This window comes from Abrus precatorius, unplaced genomic scaffold (assembly GCF_003935025.1).
Source record: "Abrus precatorius isolate BTA unplaced genomic scaffold, Abrus_2018 Scaffold9, whole genome shotgun sequence".
Classification (NCBI taxonomy): Eukaryota; Viridiplantae; Streptophyta; class Magnoliopsida; order Fabales; family Fabaceae; genus Abrus; species Abrus precatorius.
This window is the reverse complement of record NW_020874439.1, coordinates 26472142-26497468: the sequence shown is the minus strand read 5'-3', so window position 1 is coordinate 26497468 and position 25327 is coordinate 26472142. Positions and strand designations below refer to the sequence as shown.

The 25327-nt window shown below is 30.1% G+C and overlaps 1 protein-coding gene across 1 annotated transcript; it reads right to left on the bottom strand.

The window, feature by feature from the left end:
• Nucleotides 1-1425: 1425 nt before the first annotated feature.
• Nucleotides 1426-25213, bottom strand: LOC113849243 (MADS-box protein SOC1). The gene is made up of 10 exons (XM_027478999.1): nt 25182-25213; nt 24540-24645; nt 24245-24438; nt 5211-5295; nt 3438-3499; nt 3225-3324; nt 3095-3136; nt 2529-2570; nt 1963-2144; nt 1426-1728 (listed from the first exon to the last, which is right to left on the bottom strand). Exons 3-9 carry the CDS (start codon nt 24424-24426, stop codon nt 2001-2003), a joined length of 657 nt encoding a protein of 218 aa, XP_027334800.1. The 5' UTR covers nt 24427-24438; nt 24540-24645; nt 25182-25213; the 3' UTR covers nt 1426-1728; nt 1963-2000.
• Between the last annotated feature and the right edge of the window lie 114 nt (nt 25214-25327).

The window sequence follows — 25327 nt, the reverse complement described above, 5'->3', positions numbered from 1 at the left end:
TATATCATCACAGAAAAAAAGAAAAAAAAAGGAACAAAATACTAATGCATATGCCTCAACGTGTAAGTTAAGTATAGGAATAAAAAAAGTTGGAATATCCCTTATATTCCCTTTCAATAAATTTATTTTAGTAGATGAAAAAGATAGAAAACAAATATTAAGATATTGGGAAGAGTTTATAAAAATAATTTATGAGCCTCATTTCATTTCAATAAAATTATAACTATAATTTATCAGAATATCTCTTTTTTATTTATTTTAAAAAATATTATAGTCAAACATAGTTCGTATTGGCAGGTGAAATTCCCAAGAAATATTAGCACTGGGTTTCGAGTTTTATTACGCATTAATGACACTCAAAACAATAAATAAACTATGTCCACTTGTATCTTCATAAGAAAAAATACACGTGTTTCTAAATATACCTTCACATATTATTGTTAATTTGAGTGCTCGTACCATATTTTGCCTGTCAGAGACTCAAAATTATATCTTGAATTTTGGTTACTTAGCAGAAATGTCGAAATTAGTCACATACATTGAAACAAAGTATATATTTTCAATTGGATATATATAATTTCTTCACAGCCAATAAAATTTACTCTAAGATTTTCTTTTTCACAATATATTTCAAAGATTCATACTTTCATGTGCCATATTTTCACATCATCAATTTGATAGCTTAGTTGACTTTGTAAAGATTATAAACGGACCTTGTAATACAACTCAGCAATCTAGCCTTGCCTTTGTCATGTTATGTTTATAGTCTTACATTTAGAAACTAAGTGCCTTTGGATTGAGTGAATTGCAGCTCTTATTTTTGAAATAAGTGGTAACCCAAGTTACTCAAGGCTACGATCCTTGGTAGAGAAGCTTTGCAATTGGAAGGTTTCATCCATGAACAAAAATCTCTCTACTAACTTAATGGTGTTTTATTGTCTGGATTTCTATATTTTTTGAGGTAAGATTGGAAAGTGTTAGATACAAATTTATTGAAAATTATGAATCCAATGTAACTGCAGCAGAAAAGATGTTGGAAGACAGTTCTATATCGTTTTAGAAAGTGGGTTGGAAATACTCTTAAAATATATTATTATTCAAAGTGAATATCTTTAGAGAGTTACAAATTTAAAATTAAAAACTTTTCTTTTATAAATCAAAATTGATTTATAATTAAGTTTAAACTTGAGAGTTTGTAAGTATAAAATTTAAAATTTTTTTAATTAAACATTTTTTATCACAGATCAAAATTGATTATTTATTTTGTTAAAATTTGAGTTTATATGTTGTATTAATCAAATAATTTGCATTTAAATGAGCTAAACATTGATAAACAGAAAAAAAAAAAAAAAAGTATTTAGAAGTTTCATTATTAATACAGAGAAAATAAGAAAGAAAGAATGGAGAGAGACATGTGAAAACTGAAAAAAGTACCTTTCCAAAGTCACCCTCACAGAGACCTCGCCAAAGTCATCCTTACAGAATGCACAAACTCGTGCATCCAAAAAAGTGTAAAATGGCATGATGTGTGTAATTAATCAACTCAAGGTACAATTTTCTTTGTCCTTATATAACTGACTCTGTTGTTAATTTTACACATCACATGCCACACCAAAACAACCATAACTAAGAAAGCTCAGGAGTCATGTGTTAAACTCCTACACTGATGGCATGAACCATACAACTGAAGTGAAAGTGAAAGTGCTGAATACTGAGTCTGAAATACAACTACAAATACAAAGGTTTTCAGGATATTATCAAACACAACAAATCACTCATACAATCATTATTATTAAGAGTACTATCATAGAAAGTATAAATATTTGACACTTGAAAAACATAAAAATATTTAAAAGCATTATTAAGAAGATATTTTAGGGGGATTTAGAACTACTGTTATTTATCTTCATGAGAGCATCAGGATACATATCTAATATACATTTTTTATGCAGTTTGGCTTACATTATTTTATTTTTTCACAGCCAGGGATTAATCTTCAACTAGGCCTGAGTAGGGATGCGCTTTGTTCTTGTATCTGGAAGTCCAATGAACAATTCTGTCTCCACATCTGAACTTGGAGAACTTTCTGTATAGGATTGGGGTTGATTTTCTCCCCGTGTTGCTGGCTGTGATTGCATACCACACTGCAGAGAATTTTCGTTTTCAATTTGCATTCTAACTGAATGATTTGTAAAACAATTATCCAATAATAAGCAAACTGAGATTGTTTCATGTTTGATATCAAAAGTTGAACTTCAAGATTTCCATTAGGATGACTAATATTCTATTTAGCTTGACAAAATATTTCACTAGTGATGACAAAAGCATTCCTTACCTTTTATTTTCAAGGATTTGTTTTTCATTTTTTCATGTACTAGTCTAAGAAAATTGAAAATAAAATGAAAATAATGACATTTTTGTGATTATTTATGAAAAATCAAAACATATTCTTAAATCAATTAGGCTTTAAAATATTCTTTAAAAGAGCTATAGGTCACAATATAAACTTCAAACAACAGTAACTTCACCTTCTCAGAGAGCCTGGCATTTTCATCAACTAGGGCTTTTTCCTGAATTGCATTAGAAACACATTAGTCAGGTTTTTTTTTTTTTTTTTTAATGAAATGCTTGCTGGGAAATGTTAGAGAACTGATGGGCAAGGAAATGAACCTTGAAGTATATTTTTTGGTTTGGCAAGTATCATGCAAAGAATTGACCAATCACAAACTCCTAGATGAAAGAGGGAGGTTTTACAAACCTCCCAAAACCCTCTTAAGCTCATGTTTTTAAATTCTTAGTTTGAGGGATCTCTTATTAACCCTCCTATAATTCCTCCTCCTTTTTCATCTCCTTCGATGTGTTTCAAACCAATTACAAACTCTTAGCCAAAGAATGAAATGATAGTAACAACCAACAACACAAGGTTAACAATTGGTCACAACTGTATTAGGTGTCTGAATTTGACCAAAATGGTTATAACAATTTTGATGAAATACAAACCAACCATGAAGTGGAACCCACTTAGGATATGACCTATGTGTAAGTTGGACTACACAAAATAAAATACAATATCAGATTCATGCAAATATTTTACCTTTTCTTTTAGTTGCTCAACTTGTTCCCTGAAAAACTGAGTCTGAAAACAATAGAAGTTGAGATTCAAATATCTATACACTTCGAAATTTTAAAAGTAAAATGATATGTGCTTGATAAATCATTCTAACCTTTCTTGCTCTAACATTGCTTAAACTCCTCTCCAATTGTTGTTCCATCCGCTGCAGTTCATCAATAGAGCAAGATCCCAAACCTTCTCCCATGAGTTTTCTGAGGGAATGGAATTACAAATGCACCGTTTTCATTCACCGCTTGTTGGTGAAATTAAACTTAGAAAGTAAATAATTTGTCAATATGAATGGAAATTCAATTTTTTTTTTTACCTTTTTGAAGCTTCAAGAAGGTCAATCTTCTTCATCATGTTTGCTGCTTCTTGCTTCAAATACTGCCCACGTATTAATCAGTTTATTCACACTATAGGACTCTAAGTTGAACAAGTGTCTATGATAAGCTAATACAGTAAATAAGCAGAAATTAACTGAAATCCAATTAACCAATTCCCTCTTTTAATAACTTCTAAAATGTTTATATTTACAAGGAAAGATGAAGATGAAATTGTTAAAACTCAAAACTTATTGATGACAAAAGGTCTAAATTATTTTTAGAGAGACAATAATGGAATATTGAAGATCAGCTTAAAGTTTGTTAATACTTGCAAAAATATTATATGCAAAATTAATTTAGAAATGGAGGCATGAATTTAGAGGCTAGAATTTTGTAATTAAATTAATTCTTGTGAATCGTAACTTTCTAGTCTTTGTAATTCACTATATCCAATTCCACTATAAAATGATAGGTGCTGTATGGATCTTGATATATTAAGACAGACTAGAATATAATTTAGGTAAAAGGTTTCCTCAAATTTTTCTGCCCACCGTATTCTAATAATAAAGCACTGGTTTTCTTTATCAGCTAATAAAACATATAAATTAAAGGAGTGCAGGGGGTATCCAAACCTATATACATCGTTTACAAAACAAAAATGCTTACAGAAGATTCATACATATCAAAGACTCCTTTATATATTCATAGAAGAAAAAAACCAAATCCCTTCACCTTTCCTTTAAGCCAAAACCAGGACCTTATCTGTATCATTTCCCCCACAAATTCAAATTAAACTCTTCATCTTTAAATATAATGCAGTTCCTATGCAACTGTATTGACCCAAACCATAGCAAACCAAAAATAATGTTTCAAGCGCGAGGGCAAGGCGTTTCAAGCACTATAATTTATAAGTATTTCTGCAAAAACCTCTTTACTAATTAATGTGCTAATTGGTTATCATGACATATGCTTCACAGTTATTATTCACATGTAGATCTTGGCATCTGGCATTAAGTCCTCCTAACCATGTTGATAGGCCGAAATTCCAACAAATACAAACAATAAACACCACACACATTTCTGTATCGTTTGTAAGGGCAAAGAAACACCCTTGAAAATGAGCTCACTCAGCTTCAACTGCCACAAATCTTTTGCTTTTTTTATCCTAGCTAAACGTTAGAAATGTCATTTTGGTAAAAGACGCCCAATTTGCACCATCTAACCAAAACTACTTGTCATCAAAAGTAGCTGCCTAACAATGCCAAAAACAAAAGTGTTGCAAACTAGATCTGCATACTACGTGCATTATGTATAGTTGAAGAAAGAGGTATTTATTTTGTCAACGACCCATTTTTCACTAATTGGGAAGCTGAATATTATTTGTAAACCAATGTCAGAGTCAAAAGAAATCAGGCAAGCAAGAGGAAAAACAATTATTTATTTTGGTAACAATACTTAGATGCAGTATTTAGGTGTTTCTAATACTACTCTCCAATCAAAATTAAAAATTTACCTCAGCAACCAGCTTAATAAAGGTCGGCATTGATTTTTAGAGTAAAACTACAATTTTGATTGCAGAATAGTACTCAATACACTTAAAATACTATATCTATGTTTTTGTCCCACACATTTTTGTTTTAGGCAACCTACTCCCACCCCAACCCCCCCCCCCCAAAAAAAAAAGAAAAAGAAAAAGGAAAACAATGAGGAAAGGAAAAAGCACATGCATTTTCATCAGCATGAGAGTAACCATATCACAAACTAAAACTAACCTGCATATTTTGTTCTATTGATCTAAGTGTAGCTGGATTGTTATCCTTGGTGTGCCTGCGGTATCGCTCAATTGACCCCTGCATGCTGTATCATTAAAGCCAATATTACAAAACTCAGGTCAACTGATCCATGGCCAGAATACTAAGCAAACAAGCACCGGCTTAGAAAATAATAAAATACACAAGGACATGATCAATGTCTTCCAAGAGTTATTTATGTCTTGACAACAAATTGAGAAATTGAAAATGGGAAGGAAAAAATAAATTTTATTTTAGTTTTAATTTAAATGTAATATAAATAGGAGAAATGAAATGAAGAGAAAATAGAAAAGTCACAAATTCGTCCATTGCCTTTCATTGATATAGGACTTCAGTCAATGGAATTTTCTATAATTTAGAAAGAATTCAAATAATGAATGCTCTAATTCTTTTAATAATTTTTGGAAAGATTATAACAGTGATTTCAAGGTTAATCTGTCACTTTCATTCCTCCCACGTCTTTGGCTTTCCCAACAATATATAGCTCTAATCTTCATGTCTCCCTCAACAACTTTTTTTCTATAACTCTTATCAGACAAGTTATATGACAACGAGGAAGCAATGCAATTAGCATAAGAACTCATATGATAATTAGAATATAAGTGATATTATCTACCATACAATTACTAATTATCTGTACAATTCCACATGGAATGCATAAATACTGTTAATAGTTAATTTAGAATTTTCTAGAAATGTATTAATTAACTAGTAACTCATTCACGAATTGTCACACACATATCACACACAATATAGCAATACACTTGTCTCAAAGACAAAAGTCTCCCATAAATAGTATTTTCTATCTACCAACTGCAAATAAGAACATACTTGCCTAGTTTCACATCCTATTATCAGATATAATCCTAATTATGCTCTAGGAATAATTGTCATCGTGCCTTCTAAACTACTGGACTAATGTAGAAACGTTGATACAGTATAAGTTATTTTATATCACATATGCTCCTAATAATAATTGCCTCTAATCCCTTATTGGATCCTTCCTAACTCACTTGAATCTCGGTTCCCATCATTATTACTTGCTGAAAAATTATCACATATATAATATGCTTCTTTCAGTTTGTGAAAATAAAGAAGCCTTGGTTGCTGATTTGCAAATAAGGACTAATAGCAACTGGAATTTGAATTTGAGATGGCATCGGTCTCCTGTTGAGTGAGATCAGGAGCTAGCATCAGATATAGAGTTCTTACTAAATTCTGTTAGTTTTAGATACAATGAAAAGGATATTCAGAGCTAGAAATACGACAGAAGAGGGGTCTAGTAAAAAAAGGATCGAGGGAGACAAAAAAACAGATAAAATTATTGAAAGACTTTTTTTATTAATCATATTTCTGAAAAATTCAGTTTCTGACCAAACTCAATAGCGTGTATGATTCATGTAACTAATTTCACATAGTAACATAAAACTTGTTATTATTGTCGTAATCAATCTAGCCCCGTAAATTTTTCAGTGTATTTTAACTTGGCTTGCAGCTTTCCCAGTGCAGTCTACGTGATATCATAACTTTCCAACTACAATTATAAAAAAAAGAATTTGATTTTATAATTTTCACGCTTCAAATGCCTAATCTTGAGTGTGTGGTGTGTTGAAATTTCACATTGACTACAAATATGAACAAAATAAACTTTATAAAAGTTAATGCAATCCTGACTTCACAAGCTAACTTTGGCCTAGTCTAAACTTAAGAGTTCCAATGTTGAATCACTTGTTTCTTCAGTTTCAGATCCAATTTTTAAATTGTTACTGATTCTCTCATTTTGCAAAACATGTAGATACAGTGAAAGAAGAAAACTGACAGGTTTGGTAGCTAACTTGGTCGGTAGTAGTATGGTTTATTTGGCTCCATTGGAACGAGGTGCTTTTCAAGGGACAATAAGTGCTTCTAAAGTGATGGAGTTGATTAGAATCATATCATGGTCTTGGCTGTCTTACAAGTCAGATAACTCTATTTTATTCACTCAATGGTTGAATAATCCTTGTGAATGTATTAGTGCAAGTGCTAGCTGAGTTCTTAATTTGTTTCAATTTTGTATTGAGGTTGAGGTACTCCTTGTACTCTTTTTAGTAAATCTTTATCTGCTATCAATATTTTTATATTGGCTATGCATTAGAAATGGCATAATCAGAATTATTCCTAGAAAATAATTAGGATATTATATATATAAAGCGGAGATCAAGTTATTGTAAGTATCTCTGAGACGAGTTATTCTACTTGATAAGATCATACATTGATTATGTATATCAAATATCAAATAAATTAGAAATTTATATATATGTAATTTTATAATTAATATTTATTTGTATTTTAAAAATGTATATTAGATATTCAAATAAATTTATTTAATGAATTATTAATTAATTTTTTTAAACGTGATCTATTTAAGAACTAATTTATCAATTGACAAAATTTAATGTTTAGAAATAGTTATTAAAGAGAATAACTCTTGTCAAAGTTATTTTTGAAGAAACTTAATATCCCAAAGGCTGTTAAAGTAAGAAATTTTTTTTTTCTCATTCTCTTCATCCATTTCAGTAGAAATTTTTTGTCTTTCATTTGGGTACATTATTTCCCCAAAGCACTAACCTGAACTAGTTCTCCTTGCATTGGTGTAAAGGTGGAATTTTCTCTCCACACTGAAAACATAAATCTTTTTCTCTCTATATGTTCCTATAAGTTAAATGTTATAACCTTTTACTTTTTGTTTTCACAAATTGCCTTTTATCCCCTTCATTCTTCCTCCTTCTCCCTGTTGATATCGAAGAAGTGAGGTTTCAATATTGTGAAAAAATTGAAGCCACTAAACCAGAATTCATGTCGTTTCTCCCATTCCAATTGCTATGCTACTTGGTTGCAATATTTAGAAATTTGCTCCAAATTTTGCATTCCTACTTCAAACAGTGAAGGTTGTGCAATGCTATTTTGTTGCCAATTCTTAGACTACCAAGTGTAACTGCCAAACTTAGGATGAATTTCAATCATTTTTGTTTCAATATTTCTAACTAATTGCATGGCCTGAAGACAGGACTTAAGTTAAAAGTATAGTTGGTACACATGATATTCAGTTGAAGTCCTCTCATAAAATACCTCTAATGTTGCGCTTCAAACAACCTATATGCTTATGAAAATAGGATTTCAAATTTCTCAATATACTCTGTGGAATCCAACTGCTTTAAGTTTGTTAATTCTTTATATGAATTTTCAAACTTTTTCCTTCTAGACTTTGCAATCATAGCCCTTTCTAATTTCTGCTAAATGAGATTATTTTCAATTTCCCTCCACAATGTTATCTTCACTTAATTTTTTGAAATATTTTGCCCTTCAAAGCATGTTTCTACCCTAGTGATCCATCCCGTAGGATGTGTTCTCCATTAAATCCTAGCAGTTCCACTTAACTTCTCCAAACCTTGAAAATGTGAATCTGGCCTTGATTGGCACAAGTCCTTTCCTTATGATTGGAATTATCATTTTCTTCCATTGCTTTCTTCCCAAACAGCCTCTACCTCTCTAGATAAACTTCTCTCTACCATGTGTTCTACCCTCTCATCCACCTGTACAAACATCATTTCACAGTCCTACCACTTGTCCTCCAATGAATCTACATGATCAAAAACCCTAGCCATTGTTAAATGATCAACTTGTTGGCCTCAACAAATCTCCTTTTCTTCTTATTATCCAGCAAATTGGACCAAAACATGATAAAACACCAATTGATAAGCTAATAAATTATAATACTGAGCACAAATTGCAAACAATACAGTAATACACTTGTCGCAAAGACAGTCCCCTACAAAATATTAAGTCCATAAGCTGCAAATTACAACACACTTGCCTAACTACACACCTAGTATCAGATATAATACTAATTCATAATTGCCATTAGTTATTTTTTATGAATAGTTGGCATCATGCAGTTTTTAATACAGAAATATTAATACAAGATCAATTGTTTTCTATCACATATACTCCTATTGATAACTGTCTCCAATCCATCAATAGATCTTTCCAAACCCACTTGAAAATGGTTCCCATCAAAGAGTTATGAAAATGTTGCAAATGATCTGTTACTACCATTTATGGATAGTCAACCACTAAAATTTGACGAGGCAATGAGAGAAAACAGAATGGAACAATTTATGAAGAAGGATCAAAGCCATAAGAATAACATTTGCAAGTTATAAAATCTTCTCAAATACCATTAAACGACTGGAGTTGAGTAAGGGTACAAGAATTGCTTGTAAGAGAAAACAACAGCATTATAATTGGTAATGTCATTAATAAAAACTTGTTATTAAGAGGTATAAACACTCTTGTAAACTCATTGAAATGAATTAATAAAAAAGACAGCTAGGCTTCAGAAAAACAAAATCCTGTCTCTAACAAATTCAAGTCTAATTTCAAGGTTTACCATAACAGAAGTAGAATTATAATTGGACCTGGCGAAAAGGGAAAACCCTAGATTATTTATGGATTTAAATATTAACCCCTACATTGCAATAAAAAGGAGGAAAAAGTCTGCTTTACTTTCCAACATGTTTGATTATGTGTAATTTAGACTCTAACTTTTGAAAGTGCGTAACACAATATTTTATATTTATCAATATGTGTGAAGAAGTCCCTCTATTACTAAAATATCAAATTTCATTTTCTTGGACAAAAAAATAATGTTGTCTATCGCTGCAAAAAGAGGAAAGATTAAAAATTTAAGAGTATTTTAGTTCAAGAAACAAAAAAATTAGACATCTTAATAACAAATTTTTTTTTTGAAAGTTAAGATCTAAATTGCATATAACTAAACCTAAATAGGTAAAGTGTACTATTTTCTAAAAAGAATAAAATATCAACTTCTTGGTAAATTATCCACATGAAACTATGTTTCTCATGAGCGTGAATGCTTCTCAATTTGTGAAATTTGAAGAAAAACAATTTGAGTTCCTAGAATCTTTGGTAAAGAAGACTGGAGAGCAAAATGTTGTTCAAACATATAAGACTTTTCTTTTGAAGTTCTTATATGTAGCAAAAATCTAATTCTATTATTTTGTGAATTAGTTCTTTTATTGCTTTATGTAAATATTTACAAGTCAAATAGATCACATCCCTTTTTAACTCTCTGTGTTGCCTGTTGAATGGACATATGTCAGACGATACAAAAGATTTACAAAGTTAAAAAATTCATACAAAATACAAGAATTAATTGTGTTGCACTCTTAATTTAAAATTTTTTACTTATATTTTTATAATTTTTAATAAATTTTAATTAATTATTAAAAATATGTTAAAAAATATTTTTTTCAGTGTGCTTGTAGACAGCGAATCTGGAAAATATTGTACTTTGCTAAAGAATACTTATCCTCTAATCAAAGTGCTTCATTTCAAACCAACAAGCGATTGGATGAAGTGATACACGTTTGATTTTCTTAAAAAATAAGGTTTAAAACTCAAGTCTTGTGTATGAAAAGAGCTTTCTTGAGAGAGTCAATCTCTACCATACAAACAATATTCTTAGCTCAATCAGGATTAACTATCATAGAGGGCACTTATGGTCCAAATTCAAACAAAGTGCTTCATTTATAAGGATCTAGACCAAGCTAAAGGAAGCAAAACAAAGTGTCTAATGTGTTAAAAGAAGAAAAATTATTAACGTTACTTAAATTAAATTTTTTATTCTTTATTTAAAAATTAAATATTTTTTTAGTCTTTAGTTATATGATTAAATGGAATATCATATTGGTGAAAGATATCAAAATATCAACTTCATTTGCATTTTTATAATGCCTATTATATGCTATATGTTAATGGCTTTTGATTTTTTTTTTCAAAGTCTACATATACAGTAGAAAATACTCTAAAAAAATAATAAATCATATACTGGTGATAGCCAGTGTGATGGCCAAAAGATTTGCTTAGAAGAAAGCTAGAAAATATATTAAAATATAACATTTTTTTTATATAACCATTGAACTGAGTAATAATGAAAATTCATTTAACATTGAAAATTTAGATTTGGACAATTAGAATAACTCGATTTGGATACTTTAAATGAAAGTTTAAAATATATATTTATGTGTGTGTAATATTTTGTATTTTATGTAAGATCCTACAATATTAGTTACAAGTACACATTTTATGTGTCTACCTGTGTGTTTTATTTTACATGCAAAATAAACATAGTTTATTTTAAAAAAAGAAAGCAAGTGAAACCACAACCCTTCTACAAAAAGAGTGATATTTTGAAAATGACAAGTTTATCAAACGAGACGAGCTTAAAGGGTTTCCAAAAAAGAAGCTTTAATACATGTCCAATACTTAACCATGATGAAATCCATCACCTTGTCATCATTGAAAGCCTCTTGTTGGAAAATGATGGCATTCTTTTGGACCCATACAGACCATAGAACAACAATGCATATTGATAATAAAGTATTTTTTGGCTTATGCTTTGTTTTCATGATGGTGCGTTTTAGAAAATGTGATTTACCATCACTTAGTAAAGCCATTTGCAGTCCCATCTAAGCATAACTCCTCCAAATATCATAAGATACACCACCTAAAGAACAAATGAAGGCTTATTTCAAAAACCGTATTGCAAAGAGTGAAGTGGCTTTCAATTTCATTCAGCAGAATTCCTCTTTGAACTAGATTAGCTTTTGTTGGTAGCCTGTCAACTAGAGCTCTCCAAGCACAAATTGAAATTCTTCACTCCATTGTTGTAACAAATAGTAAGCATTTTGGACTGAATAATTTTCTGTGGGATCACTCCTCCATCTCCATAAATTAACTCCTCCAACATAATCTCTAATCCCAAATACCATACCCTCATATCATATAACGTGTCATTTTTTAATCCTATTGAAAATTTGATTCGATTTCTAGTCTACTATCCAAATATCATCCGAAAACCTTGCTTTAGCGCCTTCCCTAAGACATCTTCTAATGCCCCTTTAAACTCTTCTTCAATTTGAGTTGTCTTTAACTTAATCCTAAAAGTTAGTTAGTGAGGTGAAGATAGTCCAAGCGTATATCAACTTTATTATCTCAACGCATCATCTCTTGCTCAAGATTGAACATTTGAATCTTATTGCATCTAGAAAGTCGCAAGATCAGGTACATTGTAAAAGCCACGAGGATAGCAAGATTGCACCAAGAAATCCATGAGATTCCGTTAATTGTACTGGAAAATTTATGATACCAAGTTTATTTTTGGATAATTGAAAATAACCTAATATTGAATCTTTAACAGGTTCTAATACTATATTGAATTCGATTTAGGCCTGACTCAACTTTAAAGCCAGCTTAGCTCGTGAAATGAGAATTATCTAAACTTTTGTAAGTTTTACTTTTATCATATCTATAATTGATTGAGATCTCAACACACACCAACCACTCCATCTTTGTAGTTCACTTATTTTCCCTAAATTCCTCCATTAATAAGATCTTATTCTTAAATTGTCTCTCTACCCCCCTGCACCACATCTGTCTTTTTTTATTGACAACCTAACCTTCATATTTCCAACAAAGCAATGTTAAAAGCCTCAACATTTTTAATTTCTAAACCCACTTCCTCTCTAGGTCTCCAAACATTTCTCATCTAACCCCACCAATTTGCACCCTTAACCTCACACCCTTCTTCTAAGTTGTATCTTTGAATTTTGACAATGGATTTGATGACAAAAGTAGGTATTTTGAAAAGGGAAAAAAGTAGAAGGGAAGAGAAAACAAAATTAATGAGGCACACTTGACCTTCGAAGTAGAGATGTTTTCTCATCCACAAGGATATTTATCAAGTATCTTGTCAATAATAAATTGTTTTACAACTAGATTAGTTTTTTAGATTAGCTTCAACCAAAATTCTCAAGAAGAGGGAATGCATCCCACTTTACAATTCAGGATATCAACGAAGCAGTTATCAATAAAATCTATAACATAAATTCTCATTACGATGCTTTAGTGAAAATTCATCTGCAGTCCATAACATAGTTCAAAGCATCTTAGGATAATTTCAATGACCTTAATATTGTTATTCTTAGCATCTCCTAATAGGCATCATAATTCATTCTCACTTTAACATATGTATGTTGGGGAGGAGAGTAAGAAAAGGGGAGCCTCAACAAGTTGGACACCACAATACAACCCAAAACCTCAAGGCAAAAAGTGCATGTGCCTATTGTTTCATTTCAATACCTTTCTCATCAATCTTCCTAGTCCTTTAGCCACCAATAAGAAGAGAAAAGGTGCAATTAGATCACCATCTCTTAGTCCCTTGCTTAGTTTAAATTTCTTAGTTAGGCTTCCATTAATTAAAATAAATACTAAAGCCAACTCTAGAAAAGTCCTAATCAGTTATATGTCTAATCTTACTGAAACGGGACTCAGAGCTAAAAGATATTGGTTGTGCAATTTGTTCCAAAACGGCTGCATCTACTTGAATTTTAAGCGTCTCCGATCTATATTTACTATTTTAACAATACTTTGAGTTACGAGTCGAGTTTCAAAGTGTAATGCCCAATTTTGTTAAAAAAAGCTTAGAGCTAAAAGATATTATTTGCACAATTTGTTCCACATTATTTGCACTCATCCAAATTTTTAGCATCTCCGACCTATGTCTACTATTTTGATAATATATTAAGCTACGTGGAGAGTGTACTTCCTCTACTTTTTGCAGAAGCTCATTTTTTACCTCATGTAAAGAAATATTCCCAATTAATTGTGTGATGGTGGCAATGATAAGGACGCCGCTTATGTTGGTGTTGACCAAGAATCTCATGATGCTGCAAAGAGATGAGAGATTAAGAATTTTGGGGTATTTTTGTCCAAAGAATAGAGAGTTTGGACATCTCAGAATGAAAGTGCTTCTTTGCACATGTTGGTAAGTATGGGACTTCGTCTTACACTTTCAAAAGTCAAAGTTTAAATTGCACGCGACCAAAAGTGAAAGTAAGAGTCTAAACTTGTTCAACAAAATAAAATTTGAAAATAAGAGGAATTGTAATCCAAAACAGCAACATTAAATGTTTTATGTGGCTGTGAGGAAGAAATAGAGGTGCTCCTCTTTTTGCTTGTAAGTTTTTCTATTATATTTGGATGGAATGTTTCAAGTGGTTGGGTTTCCAAAGTAGTCCTTTACTAAAAACACAAGATGAACTTCATATAACATAGTGGACTACTATGTGTGGTTTGTCATTGTATGGTCTTTGTGAAATCATAGAAATGTTTGTCATAGAGTTAGTTAAATTATACTACGCTAAAAATGAATTTTTAGAGCGCTAACTTAGACAGCAGTTATTAGAAACTACTTTGGAACAATACATTTAGAGAACTGTTAGCATTAAACCGCTTTGTAACAATACATTTAAAGACCAGTTAATGTTAAACCGTTTTTAGATCTATACTTCTGAGAGCGATTCAATGCTAACTACTTTCTAAAGTATTGAACCGCTTTATACCAATACATTTAGAGACCAATTAATGTTGAACCGCTCTCAGAAGTATATATCTAAGAGTGGTTCTGTATTGATTGTTTTCTAAAGTCAGATATTAGATAGCAGTTAATCAAGAACTTTTCTCTAAAGTCACATTGGAGAGCGGTTAATCAAGAAATGCTCTCTAAAGTCACTCTTGGAGAGCAGTTCTCTATTGATCACTCTCTAAAGTTACACATTGAAAAGCAGTTAATCAAGAACAGTTCTCTAAAGTCACATATTGGAGAGCGTTTAATAAAAAATCGTTCTCTATAGTCACTCTTGGAGAACGGTTAACAGAGAACTGTTCACTAAAGTCTTTAACTTTAATAAATAAAATACACTCAACTCATAAATCTATTCGTCTTACTAACAAAGTTAGTCTTTTTTACCTCTTTTAGTTCTCTTTGTCTCATCTGCATTAACAAAGTTGGTGTCTTTAGTTTCTTTCACGTCTGTAGGTTCTCTTCATCTTCTATGCACTAACAAATTAATTTTTTCACAGGTTTTTTTATTATCTTTTTCTTTCTTATTCTTTTTTATTAACGGTGAATCATTCGTTTTTTTTTTCTTTTTTTTCTCTTTATTAACGGTGAATCATTCTACTAATTTATTTTTTTTCTTCTACTTACTTGTGTTTAGTTCATGTAGATATGGACTATTTAGTTAACACATAAAATTAAGATTTAATTTTGATTTGTAATAAAAATAAAGAAATTTCAAATATCAAGCTTAAAAATTAAAATTTAAACATAACAATAAATTAATTTTAGTTTGTAATAGAAAACTCAAAAAAATAAATTTCAAATTTTAAATTTATGGTTTATACTTTAGAGAATGAATCGCTTTCCAAGTGACATCCACTTTATAAGAACAAGTTCTAGGTAGAACTACTCTCTAATTTTACATTAAATTTATGGTTTATACTTGAGAGCGGTTGTTTAGATGCAACACATTGAATAGTGTGAAATTTTAGAACAGTTCTACACACTTTCTAATTTAAAACAAAACCGCTCTCACATCTTCTTTCTAATTCAGTGTTATATAATGGACAAGCTTAAATTCAACTTCTAGGGATTTTTTTTTCTTTTGTTTGAAATGGTTTAAAGAACCATTTATGTGCCTTAAAATTTGTAATTGATTTGAACTTTGTATATGATTTTGGTACCCTTGTGCTAATTATTTTTTGCTGCTTAAAAGAAACATAGATGTTCAACTCACTTACCTTCTGGATATTCACTTATTGATGGTGGAATGGAAGAATGCTGAGTTAGAATCTTCTTTTAACCAATTTTTTTAATCTTAAATAAGATCTAAATTTTCATAATCTTATTTAATAAATCCCTTACAGTATCTCAAAGTTTAAATCCCCAACCGTCCACCAACTATACTCCACACACTATTACAATCTTATCACATGGATGAAAGAATAAAAGTGTTTAAAATTAAAATTTTAGGTCATCAAGTTATTAGAGTTAATTTTGACATATTATTAATGTAAAAATTTTACATCGTTAATGAATTAAAATATACTATGAATATAACTTTTAAATTAATATTATTAAAGTCAATAACTTTTACTGACATGACAATTAAAATTGAATGACAGTGTAATCTTTTTATGTAAATAAAATTCATTGAGATCTTTTAATGCGTATATATGAAACATGATAAAATGACAAAAACTAAAAAAAAATTACTATATTGATAAGACAAAGTCATTTAACACTTCTTTTCAGTACTTTACAATATTTCAACATCATATATTCTCATAAAAACACATTAAAAAAACTTATTTATTATAATCAATTTTTCTAATTTATGTTTAAAGACACACAAAAAGTATTAATATATCGTAAATTTTATTAAAAAGTATATTTAGTATTATTAATGAATTAAATCATGTAATCTTCATTAAAAATTTATATCTAATTTTTTTTAATGTTTTATTAAGCACACATGAAGATAATCGTATTATAATAGTAAAAATAAATGTATGTGTGCCTGTTAAAAACATATCTAGAGTGGCTTTATTATGAGAAATTTATTTATTTATTGCTTCACAAGGTGTCAATAATTGATTTAGTATTATTAATGTTCGTTCGTAATTGATTTATCTTAAATTACAAAACTTAAGTATAATGTTATAGGTATTTAAGTAATATTGTAAAGTTAAAATTAAAGTTTTACCTCAACTCATATTGACTTTTAATATTGATCTTTGTTATTATGAAAATTATCAAAATAAATCTTCAATTTTAATTAAAAAACAGAACCAAAAATATATTAAAATACTATACCTAAATTTTATCATGACTTAATTAGTTTTTGTTAAGAAAAATTATATTTTATTATTAAGTAATAAACTTGAGAACATCCCTCTCAAGTGGGCTATAAAGTAGGGTAAAATACAAGATCCATATCAACAAATGCACCATAAATTGTTCAATGCAAAAACACCGAAACTTGGCCAAAAATTAATAAAAGTAATTTTGTTCTATAACAACTTGAGTCATAGCTATTCCATTAACAATTATCCACAACATATAATTCTATTGAAATATTTAAATTCCGAGGCCTAAAACATTCATTATTGACCCACCCCGCATAGCTATAAAAGAATTACTTTCAATGATAACATTTGAGAAAGTATATTCTGAACAGAACATTAGAGCTAGCATGCAGAATAGCATTAACCTCAGCTTCAAAACCCTAACAAAATTTTGAATTTGATTATTAAGAATAATTGTGCAAAAAAATAATAAGAATAAGAGAAGTAAGGAATTTTATGGTTAATGAATTTAAAAATTAGAAAAATACTATTTGAAAATAATTTTGTATGAAAAAAGTGAAAATGAGTAAGGGAAGAGAAAACAAAGGAGTAACCATAGTTATATTCTCAAAAAGAGCTTTTACATTAAACAAACTTAGAACTAAAAGTAAAATCATTATTGTAGATCTCATAAATAGAAAGACGGATTCAAAGAATTGAAATTATATTCAGATAACAATTCATTTATGCAAATAAGCTTATGGAGTTCATTTGGATTAGCTACTGGTCATGGATTAGGGCAAAATATGATGGTCCTATGTTTTGTTTCAGATTGGATAAAAAAAATCATTTGTTATGTTTGAATCATTGGCAATTTTTAGGTGTCAAATTTCATCTTGATGTAGAAGGGTAGGGGCGCCCTCTTGCTTTATTTTATATTATATATTTTCTTTTGCTACTAAAAAAGGATGGACAGTTTACATGTGGGACTAAAAATGGAAAGAATCAACGAAAGCAAGGAATCAAGAAAGAGCAGTTATAAATATTTAAAAACGTGAAAAGATAATAGTGCTTATTATTATATGAGATAAAATTATTGATGATGATGTTTTAATTTTAATAGAGTAACATAATTCGAATATGAATATGAACTATGAGAAGAAAAAAGAATAATCATAAACTAGATTTTATCATATTTCACATCAAAAGTTGAATATGTTATATAATAGATAGATAAATGGGAATATTGCAGCCATTATGGTTCAGTAATTGGACTAATGAAATATGTAATTACTTTATGATGCGGTTGAAACTACCATCACAATTAAGATGGTGCAATCATAACAATGTAGTACATAATTGAGATCCTAAGATACATTAATCTGCCATTTCCTTAGCTTCTTTTATTTGTTTTGTTTGGTTGTAAATTTGTGCTTGTATGCGAGGGAGACAAAAGGATTCGACATTAATGAGCTTCCATAACTTTTACCATTTTTAAAGCTAATTCATTTAATGAATCAAACAAGCCAAATCCTAGATAAAGAATTATTATTATTACAAACAATTGTTATTTAAATTAACCAAGACAAAGCTTGATTTACTTGGCAAAGTAACTAAACTTTGAGTATAAACATAGTATACATGTTTACTAACAATTATGTTATCTTTAAAAATTTGTAGATAATAATAAAAAAGAAAAGAGAGGATTCCAATGGACATCAACTTTCTTGCAGGTCACTTGTCAGTTTAATGACAGTCAAGTTTAAAGTTTAGGATATTTCTTGCCCCTGAATTGACGTTTGATTTAATTTGTTTGTATATTCTATTGTTTTAATATTCAATACTGGATCCACAGGAACTTAATTAATGTACTTTGGTTCCAGTAGGAATACAATAATCTGAAAAACAGACCTAGGGTAGATGCGCTAGTATGTTATTGGTAGAGGTGGAGTCGCATTAAAATCAAGTTATCTGTTAAGATTCACTTGATTCAATGAAGTACAATTCAGCTAATTTTGACTGAGTTATCTCATTAAGAGTGATGTATTATTATTAGAAACAAACATTTATACACTTGATTCAGACTAATAACTATTATATATTTACTTACACATTTGTTAAACTGTGTCATAATTCAAGTTTATATTGAAACCAAACACAAATACATAGATTCCGACGACATTGAGTTGAATCCAAATTGAAGCATGAAACAAAGTTTGGCTAATATGTTCAACGTGAGTAAAATCCAACTTCGAACTAGAAAATTAAAAAAAAAAAATTCTGATCCTTAGGTGCAAATTACTAGAATATAAAAAGAGAAAAAGTAAGTGGTAAAGGTTAAGAACACAATTATAATGACACATTGAATTCTGTTTGTTACTAATCTTCATTACAACCAAAAACCCTAGTCCGATCAAGGATGGTTGAAGTACTTCATAGAAGTCATTCTAGGGTCGTATCATAAACCAAAATCCTATCCAAGGTTAATATGCAATACTAAACCCCTTTAAAACATGGTTCATAACATGTCTTCGAATATATGTAAAGCTAAACCCCTTCAAATCATAGTTCATAATATGTCTTCAAAGAGATCACGTGTCATAATCTGGATCAATTAAAATCAACTTCATAGTTTCAAGCTTTACATATTATTTAAAAATTATTTTGCTAATATAAAAGTTACAGAACATGGCTATTTATTAATGACCAAGTTACTTGACTTTTAAAAGAATATTTTTTTATAATATTCTACTTCATTCAGTTGAAGCTTCTAGTATTATTGCCTTTATAATTCTTGTAATTTCCTGGAATGTGCTGCACTTTGCAACAGAAGCAGCCAAGAAATGTGCAGCTATCAGCTGCTATTTTTGTATTAGAACTCAATTTTGTTTATATTTCTTCCAATGTAACTAAATACTCGCATACATAGCCATATATATGGTGAAGTATAAATTAATTAGGTTATGTTTTATTTTAGGTTTAAATTAGACTTAATGAACTAAATCAAGTATGATTGAGCCCCAAATTTAATAGAGACATAAAATTTTCAGGTTTAATACACCTACCTTACTAAAGTCAAATGAACCTCAAATATGCATGATTATTAAACCAGTAGCAGAAAGGATAACTAAAACCTTTCTCTTTTGTTTCAACCATAACCATAACAGTGACGCCCCTTTCTACCTTGCATACCTCGTTAAGGTGTTGGCCTCCATCAGGTGATGAAAATTTTTCGCTTACTACTATATTTCCTCACAGTTGTCTTATTCTTTCTTCAAAGATTTTGTACATAAAATAGCAAATGTAAGGTAACATTTTTATGGCCATTTGTTGAAACCAAATTCTTAAATTTAGCAGGTGTTGGGTTAAAAAGAGTTGAAATATCAAGAACATCATCCACTATGTATCAAGAGAAAATCAAATACAAATAAACTAGACACCGCTATTTCAAGGTATTTGAAGGCATTAGGAGGTACAATTTGTCTTGATCATTTATATATTGCTCAACTTATCTATTCTCAGTAAAATTTATTCCATGTACCTGTCATTGAAACAATTTCTCCTACGGGTGAGACCATCCATCTCTTATGCTCTCTCTCAAATGAAAACTTTCCTTTTATTCAACCCTTTCATATCGTGTGTCCCCCTCCTCCAGCTCATCGTTAGAAAAGATTTTTTACACAAAAATTCTCACATAAACTCATCCTTAATTATTCTATTGTATTCTAATACTCATTCAAGCCAATCAACTATTACTTTTGCTCACTAATCATATCAATGGCTCTTAATTAGTACCATTATTGGACTTATAGAAGAAGAGAATTTTCATTACTTTTGATCGCTAATTAGTTCAAGAATATGATCGCTATTTATAAATTGAAGTTACGATGACTTTCAGTCTATCGAACATAATTGCTCCACTGTAATACTCAATGCTAAGTGCTTTACTTTAAGAAAATCAAAAGAAAAATTCATGACCATTAACAAAATCAGAGAAGCGGCTCATAATTCCATAATAATGACTAGCAAATATACAACCTATTATATTTTTTAATTATTTATTTCTAACAGCAGACTGCTCCAATCAAAATATAAAACCTATTAAATAGTGTTAAAATCTTCGTACATTGAAAATTTTATCTTTTCTTCAGCGAAAAATGTTATTCTATTGGTTAAATATTCATTAAACCCATTAATCAAAATAAAATAAGAAATGAAAATGTATTGAACCCCTTATATTCTTATGAGTTAATAGAAACCGTAGTCTTCATATAATATTCAAGAGAGACCTTATGTTTTAGTTTTATTTATTTAATAATAATTATCATTATGCTCATTATAACTTGAGTACAAAAGGAAGTTGATTTACCAGTAGTATGAGTCAACAAGAACAAACTGAATATTAGAAAAAGAGAGAAAGCGAGACTGGCACACACAACAGCAACTTATCAGGACATTTTGCCACATTTTACTGTCGAAATTTTGGAAAAAAAAAAAACACGTTTTGTAATGTAGAAAAGACGACAGAAACAGATGAAAAATTTTAAAATGTTAACATTATTAGACAGAAAAATAAAGGATTTCAAGTCGGAACAGGAATTACATGCAAAACAGTTTTTTCCTTCATGAAAATAAGCTTTAAGCAAGCAAATGGTTACCTGAAAGCATTGCAACATAAAGCAAAATAATATCGTGATGCGTCCAATCATATGACTGAGATCATCCTTCAGACACACAATTCTTTACCATTTCAGTTAGACTTTTCTAATGATATTAACTTGTAAAAGAATTATTCTGTTTTAGTCCCAAATGAATCTGGTTGAGTTTTTTACTCGGCAAAGAGTAAAATTATTCCATCAAATTAAACAAAGTTTAGCAGACCAGAACATGTCACCTAAATAGAGTTTAAATTATGCTCATTAATTAGTTTTTTACATTAGAGAAATTAAGAGTGATAACTGTATATGTAACAGACGAAGATTAACATCTTTCTAACAAAAACTAAAATTCTCCAAAATTGTGGAGATAAAAACTCATCAACCAGTTATGTTGTAAACCCTTGTCCCTTGTCTGCTTAAAGCAGAGATTAGACTTGAATGCTTTTTTTTTTTTATGGATTTGGATACCCCTTATACAGTTTAATAGTATATATCTGTTAAAGAAAACAGCTGTAATACTGTATGATCATGAAACTCATTATATAATTTTTTGGCTTTCATTTGCACAAAAAATGCATTACAAAATGTTAATAGAAGCTTTTATTTAGAATAGTTACCATCACCATGATAATTAAAAGGTTTATGAATCATGACTGATGACTTGCAACTACAAGGGAAAAATTGTGTTCAATAATAACATTATAAATGATATGAACACGTATACATTTTTAAGGCAAAAATTGCCAATTTCGATTAAGATTTCTCATTCCTGTATAAAGGAACAGAAGGACATTATTTTGTTTAAATTTGTTAAGGTTTGAAAACGGGTTAAGGGAGAAAATCACCACACCCCACAAGGCTGCATGACTACACAATACATATGGTCAAGCATAACAAAATGTTAATATTCATATTTAAGTTCTTTCCTTTCGCTTTTTTGACACTTTCTTCAAAGTCAGTTTGCTTATAAATTATTTTATGCAATATTTCATTACGCTTTTCATCATACACGCTTAAGCTTATTAAGAAAAATTTTGAACTATACCGGAAATCATATTAGTCGAAAACAAAAAGCACAAACGGTGGTTTCAAGTGCTTCTTCTACAAGGAGAAGCTCCAAGTTCGAATTACAATTTACAGCTAGAAAATCTACTTTGTCTTTCAATGCTAAAGGAAAACTAGTAAAATTCGATATCAATTAAGAGTTATTATATGCTCAAAACACTGTCACTTCAAGGTTTTTGTACATAATGAAAAGCTATACCACTCTCACATTTGACTCTCAGCTACTATCGACAGAACTTGATTCTTAAATAGTTTACACCTTATCTTGAACATTTGCTGTTATGACTATATATAGAGAAGCATAAGATCCAATAACAATAATAAGGAGAATGTTAACCTGTGTTTTCAGATTTTAAAAATAAAAGTAATAAGTTTTATAAATAATATTATTTATTTTTATGATGTAATCTTATCGTTATTTTGAATAATATTTTTATATATTAATTCTTTAATTTAACATAACCTTAATAATCATAGTGACAATAAAAATATAAACAACCTTGGAATGAGGTTAGTGTGTGACCTCTTGTTATACTAAAAGCTATGGTGATCACAATGCACATTATTTCATGGAACATCACAAGCTCCTCGCAGATAGTTACATTTTCCATATTTATTTAGAAACACCATATCACTCTGTTAAAGTTTTACTCAAATTATTCGATGTTAAAGAAAGTATAGAGTCCGACCCTACTTAATAAAATATTTTATTGATCAGGAGATATTACAGGAGGAATCAAATCATCGTAATGTGGTGTTATAAGAATACTTGTGCTCTTTATCTCTCTTTCCATCTCATGAACATTGTATATGTCAGTGTTTAGTACATATGATACATCACTAACCTACATGTACAAGCTCTTTATTATACCCGTTACTGAGGGAACAAGGTACCTTTAATCATCTCACCCTTTCTTAATGTTTGGTTAAAGAAATGGCTATTGTTTAATTAATTATGTATAAATTATTCACTAAGATATGTGTAATCTAATCTTTGATTCGATTCTAACTTGTAAAAAGCCTGCAGCCTATTAGAAGCCATGAAATTACAGACTCTTAATTATATCCCTCCCATTAATGTAAGAATTTGTTTAGTCCTAGACAAGGATAGAAAAGATTGATTAGGTTCACTGCAGATTTAAAACATTGTTGAAATAATCAATTATTCCTATCGATGTCATGAAATATTCAAGTTCCATCAAATCACCAGCACTCAAAAGAGTACTCAACTGCTTAGTTCCTAGTGCACCCAAAAAAAATATTCAAAAAAAAAGTTGATAAAATAAAATTAGAATTGTGTTTTAGTGTTTATGAAAACTACTTGACTATATATATGTATGGTGTAAAAGTAACGACATGTATATTACATACAAGTCTGCATGAAATTTACGAGCTATAATTTCAAGAAACTCTTGGTGTATTAATACTAAAATTAGGGGAAGCTAATGCAATCATACAATTTATGAACAAGAAAAATGGAAAATTAAAGGAAGAGAATGGTGAGATATATAGAACCCGCACCTGGAGCTAGCAAATTCATAAAGCTTCCCTCTTGGAGAGAAGATAATAAGAGCAACCTCAGCATCACACAGAACTGATAGCTCAAAGGCCTTCTTCAGCAACCCATTACGGCGCTTTGAGAATGTTACTTGCCGGCTTGTGGCGTTCTCTATACGCTTCATCTGTGTCTTTCCTCTCACCATCTTTTCTTCTCTCTGCTGAATCAATCATCAGCACCCCAAAAGAGCAAGGAACTTAGAAGCATATTATAAAGGAACTTAGAAGCATGATTTTTTTATCAGAAGAGAATCCTCACCAAGTAGCTAAAAGCTAAACCCAGAAATTAAACCTGCTGATGATAGGGAAGTGAAGAGATTTGCAGCAAATCTGACCTTCCAAGCAATACTTGAAGACACAGAAGGCTTCATATACAGCAAATACAAAAATGCAACAGATTAGAAACACTACAAATCAAAGGACCCACCCATTGAAACCCCCCCAAAGAGAAAAGTTAAACGTGTGAAATATATGAAGGTTACAAACAAACGGGAAGTTAGTGAACAGGCATAAGAAAACAAAATCCAGAGTCCCTATATATATACTGAAAGTGATCTCAGTGGGAAGAAAGAGACCTAATTGTTGAAAGCATGGTCAAGTTGCTACCCAACAAAGGATCTAAACTAAAACCCCCGAAAAGAAATTTTTTTTTTTTTTTTGGTATCTGATTGATCGAAAATTACCAGCAACAAAAGCAACTTCAATTTCAAGTAGTTCCCTTAGTAAGCAAAGGAGAAAGGCCAATTTACCAAAAGAAGAAGATTTACACCGAATTGGAAAAAACAAGGGAAATTCTAATAAACCAAGGGAGGAATAATAAAGGCTTGCGCATAGAAAAGGAAAAGAAGAAAGAGAGAGAATGAGAAAGGTGAGGAATAAAGAGAAAGAAAGGAGGAAGCACCCCAAAAGAGAGAGAACACACACACTGCAGAGAAATAGCAAGAAAAAGAAAGGGTTGCTATATAATTGAGGTAATGTTGAAGAAAGTGTTGGATTTGACCTATCTTTAGCTAAGAGAGGAAGCACAGACACAGACCCAGCTTTCCT

Excerpts from the sequence above, each read along its gene's own strand:
- LOC113849243 (XM_027478999.1), bottom strand. The coding sequence starts at position 24,426 with ATGGTGAGAGGAAAGACACAGATGAAGCGTATAGAGAACGCCACAAGC. Across the intron at positions 3,500-5,210 it reads CAATAGAACAAAATATGCAG|TATTTGAAGCAAGAAGCAGC; the intron begins GTTAGTTTTAGT and ends ATACGTGGGCAG. Across the intron at positions 2,571-3,094 it reads TTGAGCAACTAAAAGAAAAG|GAAAAAGCCCTAGTTGATGA; the intron begins GTAAAATATTTG and ends AATGCAATTCAG.